The 18,837-nt window shown below is 36.2% G+C and overlaps 2 protein-coding genes across 2 annotated transcripts in view; one reads left to right on the top strand and one right to left on the bottom strand.

Moving 5' to 3' along the window:
• Positions 1-18,837, top strand: part of LOC133836742 (pneumococcal serine-rich repeat protein) — a 38,157-nt gene that overhangs the window by 628 nt on the left and 18,692 nt on the right. The window contains exon 2 of the mRNA XM_062267334.1: positions 16,727-17,052. Coding sequence (XP_062123318.1) covers positions 16,761-17,052 — 292 coding nt within the window. The 5' untranslated portion in view covers positions 16,727-16,760. The remainder of the gene's footprint in view (positions 1-16,726; positions 17,053-18,837) is intronic.
• LOC133850301 (protein CIMAP1D) lies at positions 13,639-14,394 on the bottom strand. Its single transcript, XM_062286356.1, has 2 exons — positions 14,075-14,394; positions 13,639-14,018 (listed from the first exon to the last, which is right to left on the bottom strand). Exons 1-2 carry the CDS (start codon positions 14,088-14,090, stop codon positions 13,771-13,773), a joined length of 264 nt encoding a protein of 87 aa, XP_062142340.1. The 5' UTR covers positions 14,091-14,394; the 3' UTR covers positions 13,639-13,770.

Raw genomic sequence — 18,837 nt, 5'->3', positions numbered from 1 at the left:
TTTTGGTTGCCAAGAGTGAAATTATTGAACAATAAATTGTTTCGCCTAGCAGCGCAGATACAAAGCAGGGGAGGCGGGGGGAAAACTCGACTGCACATCAAATTATGATATAGCATTTTTGTATAATATAAATTTACAAATTGACTGCAGTTTAATGCCCGTAAAATTCCAATTGATTGGCTAAAAATGCAACAAATCAATTTAAAACTACAACGAGAATTAAAATTCAAACAATTCGCTCAAAGTGTTTTAGAAAAATCGAAAAGAAAAAATGTCATTTAATTTATTTTATAAAAAGCTGGGCACTTTTTAGCTTCTCATTTAATTAGACTTTGTTTTTATTACACTTTAAACGCAATTTTTTGTTGATTAAACGAAAGAAATATCAATTGGAAATAATTGCAGTTGTTGCCTTATGTTTATGTATTTTATTGTGTAACTAGACACTGAAACATTTTATTTATCAAGATTGAATAACAGAACTGTGATTATTTACAGTATTTAAATATTTGTTTTCTATGAGTACATATTGATTAAATGAAAACATATTTTTGAGTAATATCAATATTTATAATAAAAGAAATGGAATAATTTATATAGATTGGAAATACTGAATTACTGAATGCTAAATAGAAATTAAATGCAATTTAATTAAGTTCGAAAAGGATTACTGGCAGTTTTTTTATAGAGATTAATAATGACATTGTATTTATAAAATGTGAACATATTTCTGAGTACTTTCAATATTTATACTAAAATAAAAATAATATAAAAACTGATATAATAAATTGAATAAATAAAAGATTATCTTCCATAAATATTTTAGAAGTTCATTTAGCGTTGAAATACTGATCTATTAATTTATTAAATAATTCAGTATAATAACTCTACATGATCTTTCATTTCTTCCATTTGTTTTACTCATTTTATTTTATTTTTTTTTTGATTTATGTGAAATCGAAATTAAATGATCATAGGTAAACCTCTGTAGTATTTTGAATAAAGACACTACCATGTTGAAGTTCAAAAAATTATAATTATATTAAAGACAGCAATTGAAAGATGTCTGACCCTATCGATGACCAGCTAAGCGGCAATTACAATTGTCATTGTACTCGCATTTGACACACTTGAAATGCACTTGAAGAGTCGCAATAAATATTATCTAAATTTCAAAATGAATTGATGCCGTCTGTCAGTCGGTCTGTCAGCGCTTTACAAGCACTTGGAATATATTCAAAATTTATAAGATTTATTATGTGCACCCAATGAGGAATAATAGTACGATGAGTACTAAGTGTCTAAACATATGAGTAGCATATGAACAGCAACAGAAGCAGCAGCCGAGACCTTACAAGGTTCATTGCTACTTGTCACAAATCTTTTTTAATTTTCATTTTTGTTGGACTCATTGTTTTTTTCCATTGTAGGCTGAAGTGTATAGATAATAAAACATTGAGCTTAATGGCATTGTTGTTGTTGATGTTGTTGTTGCTGGCAGTAAGCAACACAAATACAAGTACAACTACAACTACAACTACAACTACAAATGTCATGCCAAATTGACACACGAAGCCGCCGCCAACATTGCGCGTGTCACCATCGCTGTCTCCGCCTTTTAGCCATGGCTTGTGGATCTACATATAGTCGAAACACACACACACACATGCATCCACTTTTGATATACTAGTTGTATAGCTTTTTTTCTCCACTTTTTTTTTTTGAATTTTGGCCCGCTTGTGTCTCTGATAACAAGCGTGTTAATTTCAAGCTTGTGTATACAAATCTGTTTTTGTATTCAAAATCTTTTTTTAGCCACAGCCACAGCCACACACAGACTTCCATTTGTTTGGTCAGAGAAATGTGCAAAAAATACTCGTATCACACTTTTGATTGCACAATATCTCAAACGTCGATTCTCGTTGATCTCGCTTTAGTATTTTGTGATATTTTCGTGTACTTGTTTTCATTGTAATTCTTCCTAGCTTGTTGATTTCGTTAATTTCGTTGATTCAAGTGATTAACTTTGTTGCGCTAATGGCCAAAATGGCAAGTTCAAGGTTAAGGATAGACCGCTTAGATAATTTACTGTTTTTTCTGCGTTATTTTTTTTTGTGGTTGCCTCTTCAGCAAAACTCTTGTTGACTTTTGTTGGCGAAGAAGTGTGTCTTTTGTACTCTCCGCATACTTAGTGGAAAGATGATGGATGGATGGTATGATGTTGTATATGGCGCTTTATAATTATTTCTCTGTTACGTGAGATTAAGCACAAATGCTTCCAACTGGCGGGTTTCTGCTTAATATTTTGTTTTTTTCTTTTTCTCCTCATATTTTTATGTGATAGTTTGACGACTTGAAATATCTTTCACGTGTGCGGTGAAAGAGACAATCGAAACGATAGCTAAAGATATTTAAGAAATTTTGGAAAACGTTTGACATCAAACTCAAATTATATCAAATAAGGAACGAAGCAAGAGATTTTAAAATAGAATTTTGTTGGAAAGCAATCCAAAACAAACATTGCTCTATCGGCTCTTTGAGTGTATCATCTTTGCTGATATTGAGCTGCAGCAAAGGCAATCTCTTAGCCGCTTTTCCAATTCACTAGTTCGACCTTTTGGACTACTCATTTCGTTGGCCAAAGCGGCTTGCAAATGTCTATGACGTCGCATCGTGTCTTCCACCTGTCGCCATAAAACTTCCTGCGCACCAAAAAGAGAAAAATGCGTTTTGTCTTTTGGTCGCAGCAACGAAAGAGGTAGAAGAAACATAAGCAGAAGAAGCAGACAAGAAACAAAAAGCAAAAACAAATAGCCGTTACCACAATAAATAAACTTCATTCATAGGCAAATATGAAAAAAACCAAAAATGAAGAGGCAAAATCGCAGAAATTGGCAAGTTGCTGCAAAAGTGGCAAGCAACACGCAGACACAAAAGAAGCTAAAAGCAGAGAGAGAGAGAGAAAGACTAAGCGAGAGTGAGAGAAAAAGAGTGTAAAACAAAACAGAGAAGAAAGAAAAAAGAAATATAATCATTTAACGCATTTTAACAGCGCTCATTACCGAACACAGCACATTTGCCAGTCCAATAAGCAACAAGCAAAAAGCTAAAGCTAAAGCCCCCAATCGCAATCCGTAGAAGCCTCACCCAACCTCGCCCACAAGCCCGGCACGTGGACCCATTTAAACTGGTGCAGAGGCAACATTAGTAAAGCAAAAAAAAAAAAATCGAAAAAACGCAAAAAAAAATATGTTTTGAATTTTATGAATGAAACGCAAATGTTTTGAATTTGAATTCGCGTTGCGAATTTCGCGACAAAACTTTTGCTGCCCTCTTCGCTCGCCACTTTGTTGTTGTTGTTGTAGTACATAGTAGTTAGTTGTGAAAAGTATCTGACAGATACATGTCATGCATGCCCAATTGCCACCTCAATATTTGCAATATTTGTTGGGCTTTAATTAAGTTGAAAACAGTCGGACAGCGAACAGCACTCTCGCCCTCGACACGCCACACCTTACACTATTATCTCAATTACCTGATACAAGAAAAACAAATAAATGCCCTGTGCTCTAGTTAAGTCGACGCAAAGTTACGCTGTAAAGTTCTTAAAACATTTCTCACATTTAATAAGATATTTTATATAGATACTTGAGGTGATTTGTTAGGGAAATTAACTTACTTATAATTCAAAGAAATAAGCTTCTTAAAATACCAAACTTATCGATCTATCATTCACCCTACAGGGTATGATTATATGTATTCGTATAACACAGGCACAGCATAGCGCTAGAAAATAAACAAATTTCATACAATTGTTGCAAAATTTTGTTAAATTGCGCGTGCAAAAATATGTTTATAATTAAATGCATAATTAAATATTCGTAGCATGTGGGCAAGAAAATTAATGCAATTTGACTGCAGTTCCTCACCACCAAAAAGGCCAAAAAGCAAATAGCAACAAGCCGAAATAAAGTGGAATAATTAAATAGATACGCAGTTGTTAAACGTATTAAATGCGATTATTAACAATGAATTGTTAAATTCTCCATCTATCGATTTACCAGGAAATCTTTTATTTCATCGGAAAACGTCCAAAAACAAAAAGTTTCGCCAAATAAAGCAAAAATGAAAACAATAGCAAATTTTATACGCCATGCGCTTTCGATGTGATTTTAAAAATAAAGCAAAGCGATGTTACGAAATATAAAATTAATTATTTCAGTTAAAAGATTAAGAATTTTATAGATTTTTGGAGAAAATGAAATGCGCAAAAAAGACATTATAGAACCGTTAAAAAGACCGTATGATTTGGAATGTTTTATATTATGCATTTCATCTCTCGTTTCAAAGTGCCTGCATGTTTTGTGCGCTGCGTAAATAAATGTATATTCTATACTAAAAAGAAAAAACTTGTTGACTGACCGAATGAACTGGCTGACAGACTGAGTGACTGACTGACTGACTGTTGTCGCAGTTGTCCAAATAAATGCAAAACTTTTAATGAAAACAAAATAAACGACGCTGATGCTACCAAAAACTGTATTGCCCAGCCTCAGTCCAAGTTCCCCAATATGTACACAACGAGATATACTTTTGATTTGTGTTTCATTTTGATATTTTTATTTCCTCTCGCTCGCATGCGAGTAGTATTCAAATTAAATAGTCCATTGACAAGCGGATTCGACGGCCATAAATTTAAACAGCCATACGCCCGCAGGGTAGTTAAAATTTCTCATTTAGCTTGTAACTGAAAACACAGGTAGCAATTACACAGAAGCTTAATTAAAACTCAATTATTTGCGCTCATTTCCTACATAATATGGATTCAAATATGGTTAATCATAAGTATTACATTTATTACATTTAAATACTTTAATGCTAAGAATTTACATATATTCAAATATTTGATCATATTATCGCAAAGAATAAGACGCAGTATTCTACATAAAGTGATGCGATATAAGATATAGATACTTCTTTAATATATGTTGAAAGTATCTTTATCTTCGTCTCGAAAAGAATAACACGCAATATTCTAAAACAAATATCCGTACACAAAATAATATATTGCAATTAAATTTGTTTGTATGTTCTGAACTGAAATTAGCTCAAATTTTATAGCACTGAGTGGGATTTTGGGATTACTCATTGGCTTTCTCTGGCGTTCATTAAAAATATTTGAAATTAAATCTTTATTATTATGGAACCAATTTGGAGCGACATTTAATTTTAACGCCGCAATTTGATCGCAATGGGAAATCAGTTAACTCATAATGCGAGGCCAAAATCTTTCAACTAAAGAGTTAAATAGTAATGGGTTAACCAAAGCACTGACGCACCTTTTCCTCGTATCTAGGAAATTTGCAATGGCTGTTATTGAGATTGTTGTTGCTGTTGCTGTTGCTGTGGGGAACTTTATCGCATTTCCGTTGACACTTTGAGGCAGCTTTGCTGACGCATCTGCGGGCCATTGACGACATTGCGGAGAAAAAAGAAAACAGCTTTAGCTTTAACTTCAGCTTCAGCTACAGATGCGCGATCAAATATTGTGAATTTCAACAGAAAAGCCGCATTTACATGACGTTTTTTTTTTTTAATTTAAAATTATTTACTCTTAAATTTTTTTAGTGTTGGCAGCGCAGTGCGAGAATTTCACAAGTGTTTCTCGAGTTGTTTATCTTTTTGGTCAGAGAACCAGTTTGCATGTGGATTTTGTTGTCTTATTATTAAAAGTGAACACAAAAATTAAAATCATAATAAAGCGCACGAAGACATCAGCATTAATAATAACAAATAAATAAATGAATGGATGAATGGATGGAATGGGTGGAATGAATGAACGAACGATCGAACAGACAGACAGAACGAACAAACAAGCATTCAAATTAATTTGTTTGAGAATGACCGAAACAAATGATGTGTTTTATTTTTGGCAAATGATATTCGGAATTTGTCAATTCTGTCAACTCAGGTCGGCTTAGATCACCTGTCTGATGGCGGCTGATGCTAACTAAGATCAGTGACTGACTAACCGACTAACTGACTGACTGACTGATTGACGGACCCAAAAGCGGGCAAATTGCGCAACTAATTACGCGACTGTGCGGCGCCATTTAGTTAGTCAGCATTGAAATATTCAAGTTTCGGAAAATACACACGATAACACCCAAACAAACACACTCTCGATGTATCGGCAATAACAATAATGATAACCGAAAGAGCCATGAAAATCCTATGGGCTCAAATGGCCAGCAGCCGCCGACAGCTTTGCTGACGTTTTTGTGGCGTCCAGCCTTCGGACACGTACGTGTAATTTTAATTAATTTGTTTTTAGAAATTCGCGTACCTGTAAAATATATTTCTGATTTCGCACGTTGCGGCCTTAATTTTGATTTTTGTATTTCGTTTTTTTTTTTTGTTGTGGAATATCGATCGAATACTCTCGTAGGCAATTGAGCTGTTAGCCCAGCCTCGATTTCGATTTCGATTTAATTTTGGTTTTATTTTTGTTGTTTTTTTTTATATGCTAGTGACTGTTTTTGACTCATCTGTGTGCATTTCAGTTTTGTGTTCACTTTGTGTTTGTTGTGCCGGGTTTTTCGCATTTATTGCCAGCATTAATCATGCGGCCAACAACAATATGTATCTCTAAATATAGTATATAAGAAACGTTAATAATACGTTATGATTGTTGATGGTGAGAGGGGCACTAGTTTCGACTCCACTTTATGGGCATTTCTTATTGTTGTTGTTGTTATTGCTGTTGTTGTGTCTATACACATTTTGACAATTTATGATTGGCCATTAAGCTAAACGCTAAATTGGCGCTAAGGCGTGAGTTTTTGTTTTTGTTAATCGATGTTGATGTTGAACTTGAGGTGGCAGCAGAAGTGACTGTGCGAAATGCTTCTCGACATCTCAGTCGCGGCATCAGCATCGTGATAAAAGGCCAATGAACAGCTGTTAATCGTACGAGCTCTTGGAATACACGAGCTTGACTCGAACTGAGACAGGAAATAAGTGAGAGAAAGAGCGCAAAAGGTTTTTTTTTTTTTGGTAAGGAATGCTGCAGGCGAATTGAGCATCATGTAGAAGGAAGCTGATGAAGTGTTGCTTTCACTAAATAGGAATAAGAAGAAAGTAATTTCAACTGAAGATTTTTAATTGTATAATGAACCTGGCAAAGGAGTAATTTAACAAGGCGAAGAATCACATATTTAGAATCAAGTACAAGAGCAGCAAATTAAAATTTACTTTCACTGAGCAAGGAATGAAAAGAAAGTAATGTGAACTGAAGATTTTTAGTCGTATAATTAAGAAGTAATTTAACAAGGCAAAAAATCACATATCGAGAATCAAGTAAAAGAGGGACTAAAAAAACATTACTTTCACGGAACAAGGAATGAGAAGAAAGTAATGTAAGCTGAAGACTTTTAATTTTACAATTAACTCGTTAACAAAGGCGAAGAATCACAAGTTAAATCACAAGAATCATGTGGAAAAAGGCTTTCATTTTACTTTCACTAAACGAGGAATAAGTGTAATTTCAAACATAGTCTTTTCATTGTATAATTAACTTGGTAAGGGAATGATTTAACAACGCATTAGCAGGTAAGGAAATTGAGAATCACGTAGAAGACTATGTAAGTTGATAAATCAGGAATAAATAGAAAATATTTCAATCTCTTCTTAACGCATTCGAGACATTCAACTATTATTATTTAATTTTATGTTCTCAGCAAACGAAATCTATTTTCATTTATTACAATTGCAATATAGTAATACAAAATTTTCTGTCAGTTTATGTTTAATAAACTTGTATTTTAAGCTAAATACTTTCTTCAAAGTTTTGAGTCATTGTGCTTCCAATGTCTGCAATGCTTTTCTGTCAGCACAAAACAGCGACTGGGGAATTCCCCAACCGTATTTGACCTCAATTGAATGCAGAGGACACAATCAGCGACTGCAGTTAACTTTTCAGCAGTTGTGTACAGAAAAAGCAGCTAAAACATTCTTTTGGTTGTTTGATTTTGCCTACAAATTGTTGCCATAGTTGCGCGTCATGTAGCCAAGTGGCAAGTGGAACAAAAGTGTTGTAAGTGTATCTGCTGGAAACTAAATTCATAACAAGACACAACAACCCAACCAAGTTTACAGGCCCAAAAAGTTGTTACAGCGTAAACAAAGAACCGTCCCCTACCTTTCCTTTTTCGCTTCCTCCCCCCTAGAACACAATTTGCATTTTGAGGGAAAGGGGGTATACAAAAAAGAACTAAACTCACATCAAATTTTGTGTCAAATAAGCTCAAATTTTGAAGGCGTTTGCCAGCCGGTCAAAGAGGCGACACCATAAACAGTCTGCGGGGAGCTGTTCAGCAAACACTGCCAACAAATGTCAAGCTTAGAACGTGCCAGGAAAAGATACAGTCACAGATACGGATACTGACTGCTACGCAGATAGAAAGATACACAATCCAGAAAAAAAAAGTGTATGATAGACAGTGATAAGATTGCAGTCAAGAATGTTGAAAGTTTTTGTTGCTGAAATGTTGTCACACTTTTTTGAACAATTTATGGCACACTTTGCCGCAGCAAATCTACTCGAAAAGGGTATCAGAAATATATATTTGGCAGAGCTTTACAGCTTAATCAGAGAAAGAGAACGAAGCTCAAGTTTGATCAATACACGAAATCAATATTAAAGCCGGAAACAGGTTTCAAAACTATTGGATTCGTCTTATATGTGGTCTTAACAATTTGTTACTTATTTATGTATGGAATATGCAAATAGCAAAATATTATCAAAATAGGAATTTAATGAAACATAAATTTAGACATACGAGTATTTTCATACATATTCATTGGATTATTAGAGAGAAAATAAACTTGTTGAAATATTTCAGAAAATATTTCTGAGAAACGCGCAACAACAAAATCGCCGCCGCTGACACTTTTCAATTATTTTTTAATTAAATTCGGTTACTATCAATAAATATGATTTATTTTATTCATATGCCAGCAAGGCTCGCGGCTGGCAGATGTTGTAACAATCAAAATTTTTATGATATACCACCCTTTATGTGAATGAGAGAGAATACGAGAAGTTTTGCTGCTCCGCTGTTTGGGTGACAGAATGTGAATTTGCCCATACGGAAATAACAACAATAATTGCAGCTATAACATTGCACTGACGTTGATGACAACAACCGAGAGCGACAACAGCAACAGCAACAGCAACAACAAAGTTGCCCGTTTGGCATTGGTCGCATTTCGGGGTTTTTTTTTTGTTGCTTTCGGTGTGTCGGGTGTTCGATTTACAACTTCACTGAAATTTTTGTGGCTTGGTCATCAACTCGTTTGGCTGTGGCAGCTGAAAACCAAACAAGCGAAATTTTTATATGATTTTATGGGTTCGCCTTGGCTGCCAGACTTAACTTAAAGTAGCGCATCGCAACAGTATCTTGAGTATCTTTTGGGTTGAGCGAGTGAGTGTCCCACATATTTGTCACCGAATAATTCTACAGAAAACAGTTGGCTTTAAAGGTTATTTGGGCCCCAAAAGAGCCAGCCACAAATCCGCTCAAATTAGATAAACATGTAAATGATTATTGACATAAAAAGGACAAACGACGACTGCAGTCATAGGCAGAGGTGGAATGGAGGGATGAATAAAATCTGAATGTGTAATATGCGTATGAATAATAAGGTATCCAAACAACAAGCACACAAAAAAGGGACACAACTGGCAATACAAATTGACATTTTATTTGCCTTTCACCTGATGACAGACGACAAACGACAGCCCGCAGACAACAGGCAACAGACAACGAGACGAGACGAGACGCGACGAGACGAAACGAGACCGCAATGCTGGTAAACGAGAGCAGGTGCGGGAGGCTGAGGAGAGCGCGAGGAAGTGTCAGAGGAGGAAGCGGGATCCAGCTCAGATCCCAAAAACGCATAATGAAGTAATTGACTGCCAGCAGAATTCTGTCGCACATGTCTACAACAATGCGGAACACACAAATCGCTAGCTTAGCTTCAAGCTACAAATGTATCTTTAAGATACGACAATGCTTGTGTGCGTGTATCTTTAAGGATGTACGCTTCCTTAGTTACACACTCCCAAAACGCTTCTCCCCTCGTCGCATTGACAACACATTAAAAGTTCGCTCGCTTTACTTTCAAAATGTGAATGCACTTTTATACTTAGTTGCTGTTGTTGTTGTTGTTATTATTGTTATTGCTCTTCTTGTTGGTGTTGTTGCCGTATACGTGACGAGTTTTTTTTTCGTTCGTTGTCCATTGCTCTACTTTTTCTTTGAGCAGCAAACAGCAACAGAAGCAACATCAGCAGCAGGAAGATGAAATTATTTTTTGGTTGTATTCGTCTTTTTTTCGGACACACGTAAATTTTCGGCTTTAAGTTGTAGAGAGTTTTCTTCTTTATTTATGGAGCTTAAATTTGGAGCTGACCAAAAGGTGAATGTTAGTAGTCAAAAAACTTAAATGAGATTTCTGCTAGCTTTACGAATATTTCACAGTTTTAATCTAGTTAAGTCATTGATTGCTCTGGAAAACACCATCAAATTGGGTCAATGACTGGCCGGTTTATACAAATTAAATTTGCGGCTTTAACACAAATTCTCTTCTATCGAAATATTTCACAATTTTCATTGTGTTTTTGGTCAATTAAACCAGCAAATTTTTTTTTTTTGCTGAAGCAAAATTAAATTTGAGTCGAGAGAAAAAAAAATAGTTGAAAGCGAAATTTTGTCGGAGTGTCGAGTGTGAAACAAATCAGCAAAGCGAGTCACGTGCTGTGAGGGTCAGCGTTTTGGGTCTGTCACCAAGGGGAGGCTAAAGCTAAGGAATTCGCATTACACGATGCGAGTGCGAGTGTGTGTGTGTGTGTGTATAAGTACTGAGTGTACTTTGAGACATAGTCGTAAGTAGATGTCGCAGTCTATCAATAACAAATGAAGCAGCTACACTAATCAATTAAAATCAAAATGAAATACAACAAACAAAAATTAATTACGTGTGAGGTCACAGGCAGCAAAAACAATTTGTGCCACTTCCCATAAACCTAGTCTATTCATATTGTAGTATTAGTAATGACCCTTTCAGCTTACGGCGCGTGCACGTAAATGGGTTCGGCTATACAGCAAAATCAATTGCCAGTGGCTGATTGTCAAATTAACCGGCAAACATAACTAATATTTGTGGCTATTTCCTTGATTGACCCAAGTCCATTTAATGAACTTGATCAGCAGCATATTAAGTATACGCAGCGGGTGGCCATACTTTGTTTGACTTCGAATTTGAAGTGCTGTTGTTGTTGGGTATTTTGTATGTGACTAGGTTGAGAAGAGCTAACTTTGAGCAGCTACTATTTAAATACGTATGCTATTAAATTCTATGCCACTTAACTATGCCCATTTAAAAATTACACAAGCTACAAAACTGCAACAACTGATCGCAATGATGCGCCGCCTGGCAGCAATCTAAACTTGTAATTAAAGTTTATAAGATGATCATGTAATGCCAAGTCTGGCTGGCAAGATCGTGCTAAAAATAACGAAGAACGCATTATAAATGCCAAGTCCACAGAAGGGCAACTCCAACAGCAGCAGCACTTAAAGGTAATTTGCCCCATTATGGTGTAAGGGCCTGCAAATTGCGCATCTAACAAGTTAAGAATAGAATAGGAAAGCGATATGCACTAAAAATAGTTACGAGCACATCCAAATGCAGCCAACATCAGCATCAGCAGCAGTATCATCATCTAAATGGCTGATGCAAGAATTGCTCCTGTGATGATGGCCCATAAACGATGATGCTGTCTTTTTCTCTGTCTCTGTGTCTGCATCTCTGCTTCAGCCTCTGCTTCTGCTTCTGCATCTGCTGATTGACATAAAGAGCAAGTGGAGTCATAAAAGAAGTTGCTGCCAAGCAGATGAATCAACATTCCAAGCGGTCAACGTACCACGTACCATTGGCATGCCACAACGTTCAGCGTTGATGATGAAGTTGCCAGCATCAGCAGCATCAGCAGCAACAGCAACAACAGCAGCAGCAGCAGCGGCTGCGACGACTGCTGCCCATAAAGACAAAGACACTGGCCAATGCATTGAAAGCGGCTGCTTAACCCGACCAAAAACCAAATAGCAGAAGACCAACGCAAAAAGATGCCAGAACGTAACATTAAAATAAACGCGTGCAGATAAATCTTTAGGTTCTGCTGCCCTGGCCCCAAGCGCACTGCACGCTGCACTCAGCTGAAGCCAAGGATGTGCAATAGGGCTGGAGTTGAAGCTGAGGCTGAGGCGCAAAGTGAGACTTCGACTGCGACGGCGACGCCGACTGCAACTGAGGCAAAAGAAGGCCAGCCAAGTTCAGTGAAAATGCAATCAAATGTGTGCACTGTAAAAAGGGATTCTCAAAAATTAAGACAATAATGCAAAATATTGAAAATGCAATATAAAACATTAATACAAAAAAAAAAATATAAAAACAAAACATAAATAAAACAAAAATGTAAATAATATTAAATAAAAAATAAAAAGATTAAAATACCTTAAAAATTGATTGTTATTAAAAATAATAAATTACAAAAAACACAAGAAAAGTGAATTACAATCTATTAAAATATAAGTAAATATACTTTTATTTAAAGGAAATATAACAAAAATATGAAAAAGTTAATAGAAAATAAAAATCACTTACATTCAAAAAATGATGCAAAATTTAATATTATATAAAATAAAAATAACTGACATCAAAAAATAAAATTTATTGATATTTAAAGTTCACTTATTCATTCAGCTTAGTATATCCAGAGTTTCTCAGTGTAAGCTTTAGTGTGTGTCTTGACCCAAGTGTTTGTGCAGTGCGTACGTGATGTCCAACGCTGCTCGCTGCTCACTTATCAGTTTTGCCAGCTCTCAGCTCAGTTGAGCTGAGTTGAGTTCAGACCAATGCAAGTGTCCAATTCCAAGCAGACCATCTGCAAAATGCACGCATCGCACATCGCACATCCGTGAAATTCCTCAGATGCTCTCTCGTGCTATGCATTTACGTTGACGTTGCAATTACAACTTGCGGCCAGCAGCAATAAGAGAAGGCACATCACACACACACATACACTGCCACGAGGCAAGTTAGCTGAAGCCCTTTCTCTGGCCTTTGAGATGCGTTCTCACGGCCAAAAGCCCAACGACTACAGCTAGTCCCCATATTTTTTTTTTGCTGTGCGTTGTCTGCCGCTGCCTGTTTACTATGTGATTATTACAAGAAGCATGAAAATAACAGGCTTTTGCTTAGAACCCACAGCAAACGTTGCTCGGTCGCTCGGTCAGTCAGTCAGTCAAGTAAGTTACTTAAAAGCTTGGCAACTTAATGCCGCGACCGCGTCTGCGGCTGCGGCCCAGACACAAAGCCAAACAACTCTTGAGTGCACTTTAAACTTCACCATTTAAGTGCCGAGTGGCAAAGCGTCCGTCTTCCTTCCTATTAACAGTTGACAATAGGATACGTTGTCAGATTATGCATGACACATATCCGTTGCACCACAGCTGCGGGATAATTGCTACTTGCCGCATGCCACATGCCAAAAGCAACAACACTTGATGCAAATTTGAATGGGAAGCACTTTAATACTATCATATTTCAGCTAAAAACATTCACGTAATATGCATACGTTTTGACCATTCAATATTCATCCAATATTCCTTGCGTTCCACATTTTCGTCAACCACAAAATTCATCTTAGTCATAACGCACCGAGTTGGGTTTGTTCAATTGTCCACGTCGCAGCATGGAAAACTCAAGCCCTTTGGCGCTGCCAAATCGTGTGATTTGCCCAATTTGATATTCAGCCGGACCAGGACCATGTTTCTTAATGACCGGCAAATCCGGTTTGCGGCCAAAAGAATACTGCGGACCACGGCGCATGCGAGCATCGCATTTCTCAAACCCAAACGTGCTGGGCAGCGTATAAGCAGCTGGTCCAGGTCCTGGTGGAATTAGTCACAATTATTAATAAATAATGCATATTTCTATATAATTTTACCCGATTGTCTACGCATGTTTGAATAATGCACGAAATTATAAAATTATTCAATGGAAGGAATATTTTTGTTTTTCTTTAATTTTATATAAATTATATTTTTTTTTTAATTTTGAGTTCTGTTTGAGTTAACGAAATGTATACGATTGAATGAAAACAAACTCTTTTTCTACATGCAAAATGACTGAAAATTCGATGCTATACCGATTTATAAAAATACATACAAAACTGTTTAGAAAATATGTTGTTGTTTACATGAGATGGCGTTCAAATCTGTTTTTACTGAAATTTTAGTGTTGCTTCGTAGCTATCGAATTGTTGAGTACACTGATTGCTTGTTAGCAATTTTAAATACATTTTTTCAAGGCGTACTACTCACAATTTAATACAAGTACACTGAAAAATCAATTTTAAAATCAGTTCTAAAATCAAGAACATTCGTCTTTTTAAAATAAAAAGTAAATACGAACGAGTTAAAATTAAGCACATTAGTTTGAAAATTGTCAATTTCTCAAAATGAGACCAAAATTCTGTATTCCATAGAAATTCCTATAAAGTTTTCATTTTACTTTGAGTGTTTTTGTTCGAAGCTTAGTTATTCGAGCTATCACAAACCTCTCTTCATTGCACTTTAAGAAACAAGGTTTAGGGTTCAATGCTGAGCGCAACGATAATATAAGTATTTCGTAAGTAAGCGTAAAAATCAACTTTTAAAAACACTGGATGTGCTAATTTAATAATAAAAAAAGTAAAATAAATATTAAGAGTAAAAAAAATATTATGCAATATTTTTTTGATCTCATGATATTTTTAGTCTTAAAACTATACGATTTTTGCCTCTTATAAATAAAAACTTAGACTTATATCCAATGTTTTTGAAATCAAGATGTGTTTTCTAACTTTTCATATTCATATTTTCAAGTCCTTGACGCTCTTTCTAAACCAAAATTCTTAGACCAAATTTTTGATTTTAGATCTTTTTTTCCTAGTGTAGATATTAAATTATAGAAGGCAGAACAAATTCATCTGATGTTTATGTGGAATGTTTTCAGCAGAAATTTTTATGACACAATAAATAGCTGCATTTAAAATCCATGTTTGATGATCTTGCTGGCACCATTGACCTCAGCTAAATGATTAATCAAACGAAATCTAGCCAATTAGCATTTCTACATGCGATAGATCATTTATTTTATTTAACAATAGTTATTTATAGTCATATTTGTTAATAGTCTGTTTTTTCGCCAGACGCCACATTGGACATATTGGCAAAATATTTATTTATTGGCATTGTATTTGTGCAATTCACGTAATTATCCACTGACAACGACAGCTACTGTTGGCTGTTACCTTATTTACCCGGAGGCAATCAACACTTTCGGCGCGGGGAGGAAAATAACTGCATCTATATTATTAACACCTAAGGCGTAAAAAAACATTAATTAACTTGAATGCACACGCCATGCTAATTAATATTTAATTTGTTTCAAATTGTACGACAACAGCAACAACAACTACAACGGCAGCAATTTACACTATGCATTTTGCATTGTTCTACGATGTTCGCGTAATTCGATATAATATGAGAAAAGTAGAGATATGCTCGACACCTCACGGACTTTCAACACATTTCGCCGGCCAACCGATTTACTCGTTTACACTCATCATTTTCTCAGTCAATCATTCGTTCATTCGTGCATTCACATCATTTCGAATCATTTTTCATTCATGCTGAAAACGCATTCTGACAACCAAATCCGTTGCGAGTGGCCGTTTGTGTCACATTGTCTGTCATATTGTCTGCGATGTTCATTAATATAAATAAAATCAACTTTTTGCCTCTCAACTCGGGGAATCCCTGGACACCTGGGAGAATCCGACGACTACGATGGCTAGACAAATTGAAATAGGTTCCATTCATTCATTTCTGACAACCAAATTACAATCTCAAATAAAGGTCTTTGGGTCTTTTCCATCATCTTCACTCTCAAAATTAATGAGCTTGTCTAGTAATGAGAAGTAGTAACAAATTGACTTTTATTTGCCTTTTTGTTTTAATTAATTTCACACAGTTTTAAACATTTACACGGTTTTATGCAATTAATATTAAAGTAAATCAAATCAATGATTTTAATTCAATTTGTATTCGTTGCAAAAACTCGAAAGTAAACACTAAAGCTCCAGTTAATATGTAGAACAAATAAATTAAAAAAATATGTATTTAAATTATTTATGAAAAATCAATCAATGCGATTTTCAATTAGTAATTTTTTCGCTGACCCTTTTCAGTTTTCTATTTAAACTTTGACAACAACTTTAATTCTTTTTGCCTGCCAATTTTTTTAATTTTTTTCTGTTTCGGGGGCGAAAACTTTTGACGCTTGCTGTTGATGCTGTGCCAGCCTTTGCATAAATTAAGAAAAATGCATAAAACTAAGAAAAAGTTTTGCAACTTGCAGCACTTACATAAAAATGACGCCTAGGGAAGAAAGAGAGGGGTGAAATGAGAAGAGAGCCACATACTCAAGATTGTTTTGCATGGCTGGTTGACATTTTTGAGGATAAAGAGATGAAGCGCTTATGGCAGCTTAAAGCATTTCAGTTTGAATTTGATAATAATTTCATATGAACGTTTCAATTTAATTGCAATTGCAGCAACAACAGCAAAAACAACAACAACAACAACAACATGATGCACACAATTGCTACAGCAAAATATGTGGAGCAGCAGCAGCAACATCTGAGGCTCGATTTGGATTTGGGTATTTCCAATCAACAGGCAGATAACGATATTGCAAAGGAAACAAATCTGCAAATGCCTGGCAAAAATTGCAAAAATATCCAACAACATCGAGGACGACGACGACTACGACGACGATATAGCAACAGGGGAGGAAGCGAAGACGGAGGTGGATTTGTTGGCATTTTTTGGTCCATCAATTTGGCCATTTTGATTTGCCTGACACACAGCACGAATGCCGGTAAGTGTTGTGTTGAAGCACTAATAAAATTTCGTTATGAGTTAAATGATTTGACATGCAACGAGAGGGAGACAGTCGACAGTCGACGAATGAGACAGACAGAAGAATGAGACATGGGAACAAGACATATGCTGCATACGCCGTGTGGGCCCAAGCACAGACACACTGTAAGTGACAGCAACTACAACAACTACACTGACAACGACAACGACAACAATAACAACAACGACAGCATACACCCCTACAAAACCTCAATTAAAAGCACATCAATAACGCTTGTCTCTGTCTCCCTCTTGCCCTCAACAACAAGTGCATCTCCCTTGCCTTCCCCTTTTATCCTGACTCTTGTTACGTTGCCAATTGCTTGGCACTGCAATTGGCACTTTGCTTGGCAGCTGGCTTGAGGGTCTGTGATTTTGATTTTGATTTATTTAACAATTTTGCAACAGCCAACAAGCAAACGTGGCAAACTCTGAACTCTGGAGGTCAAGAGTTCAATGCAGCAGCAAGTGTAAAAATGTTTGTTAGAAATGTATGAAAATTCATTTTGCATTTTTAAAGAGCTATTCGAAGAATTTTATTCAATTTGCCTGTCAATTCTTAATTGTTTACATTTATGGTTCGATGCTGTTGCTGATGCCATCAATTGAGACACAACACAGCATAACAATAGCAACAAGAGGCAGGAAAATAAACAAGTCTAAGTGGGGGAGAACATGAAAATGAGAATGAAAATGGAACCTGTCGCTGCCAAAATTAACACTACTCTCACATTAGCTCCCAAGTTGCCCGTTGTCAGTTCCCCGCTCCCTCTATCCCCTCCTCCGTCACCTCATATCCAGGGCAACAGTTTTCATAGCCAAAATAAACGCCAGGCAACGAGGAAAAAGAACTGAAAAAAAAATGAAACCAACTAACTAAAACGCAAAAGCAGCCAGCGAGCAGAGCACATTTCCCCGAGCGCAAATTTTGAAAAGCGCTTTAAATGCTAAGCTGCATTTAGGCGCTTGACACGCCAAACACACACACACACACACAAACGAGCGAGTGTGTGTGTGTGGGTGTGTACATGTGTCCTTTGTGTGTTTACCAGCTGTTTTAAACATTTTTGCTGGCGCTGCTGTTGTCTGTATTTTCTCTTTTTTTTTGGGAGTTGGGCTTGTCATTGGGTCGCGTCGTGTGGCAAGCACTGCAAGCACTCGCGGAAGTGGCTGTTGTGGTTTTTGAATGTGTTTGCCATACTGCACCGGCAGCTTCCAACCTCCCATCCCACCCACAAATGCTGCTCAACTGCAGCTGTTCAACTGCAATTTGGGTGTCCACTTTGCGTTTTTGTGTGCTCTCCAAGTTCAGCATTTTTTCAAAGCAAAACCACATTGTCCTGCGGCCGGCTTAGACATTATTTGCCTCCCCCCGCACACACCAAAAAAGGCTCAACGTATTAAATAATAATCTTAACTAAATTACAGCAAATTATGTCCATGACTTAAAGTGTAACCCTTTACTTGCTCATTTTCCCAGTCCGGAAGTAAATTGATTTTCTGTCCACTTTTCTCATTTCTGGTCCAAACGTCACGAAATTAATTTTAATTTTTTATAGCTCAACCTTTTTAATTTTCTATTAAGCGGCTGTGCGGCACAAAGGCTTAAGATGTAAAAAAATGTTAGAAATCCTGCCAGTTACCTGCTGCCATTTGCAGCTGTCGAAGCAAACAGGTAAAAGCAAAGGAGAATATTAAATGGGTGACAATTTGTAGTCATGCTTTAAGCGAAATACTATAAAGG

The sequence above is a fragment of the Drosophila sulfurigaster genome, chromosome 2L (genome assembly GCF_023558435.1).
Source record: "Drosophila sulfurigaster albostrigata strain 15112-1811.04 chromosome 2L, ASM2355843v2, whole genome shotgun sequence".
Taxonomy (NCBI): Eukaryota; Metazoa; Arthropoda; class Insecta; order Diptera; family Drosophilidae; genus Drosophila; species Drosophila sulfurigaster.
Note: the sequence above shows the minus strand (reverse complement) of the source record. Positions and strands in the feature narration are given on the sequence as shown.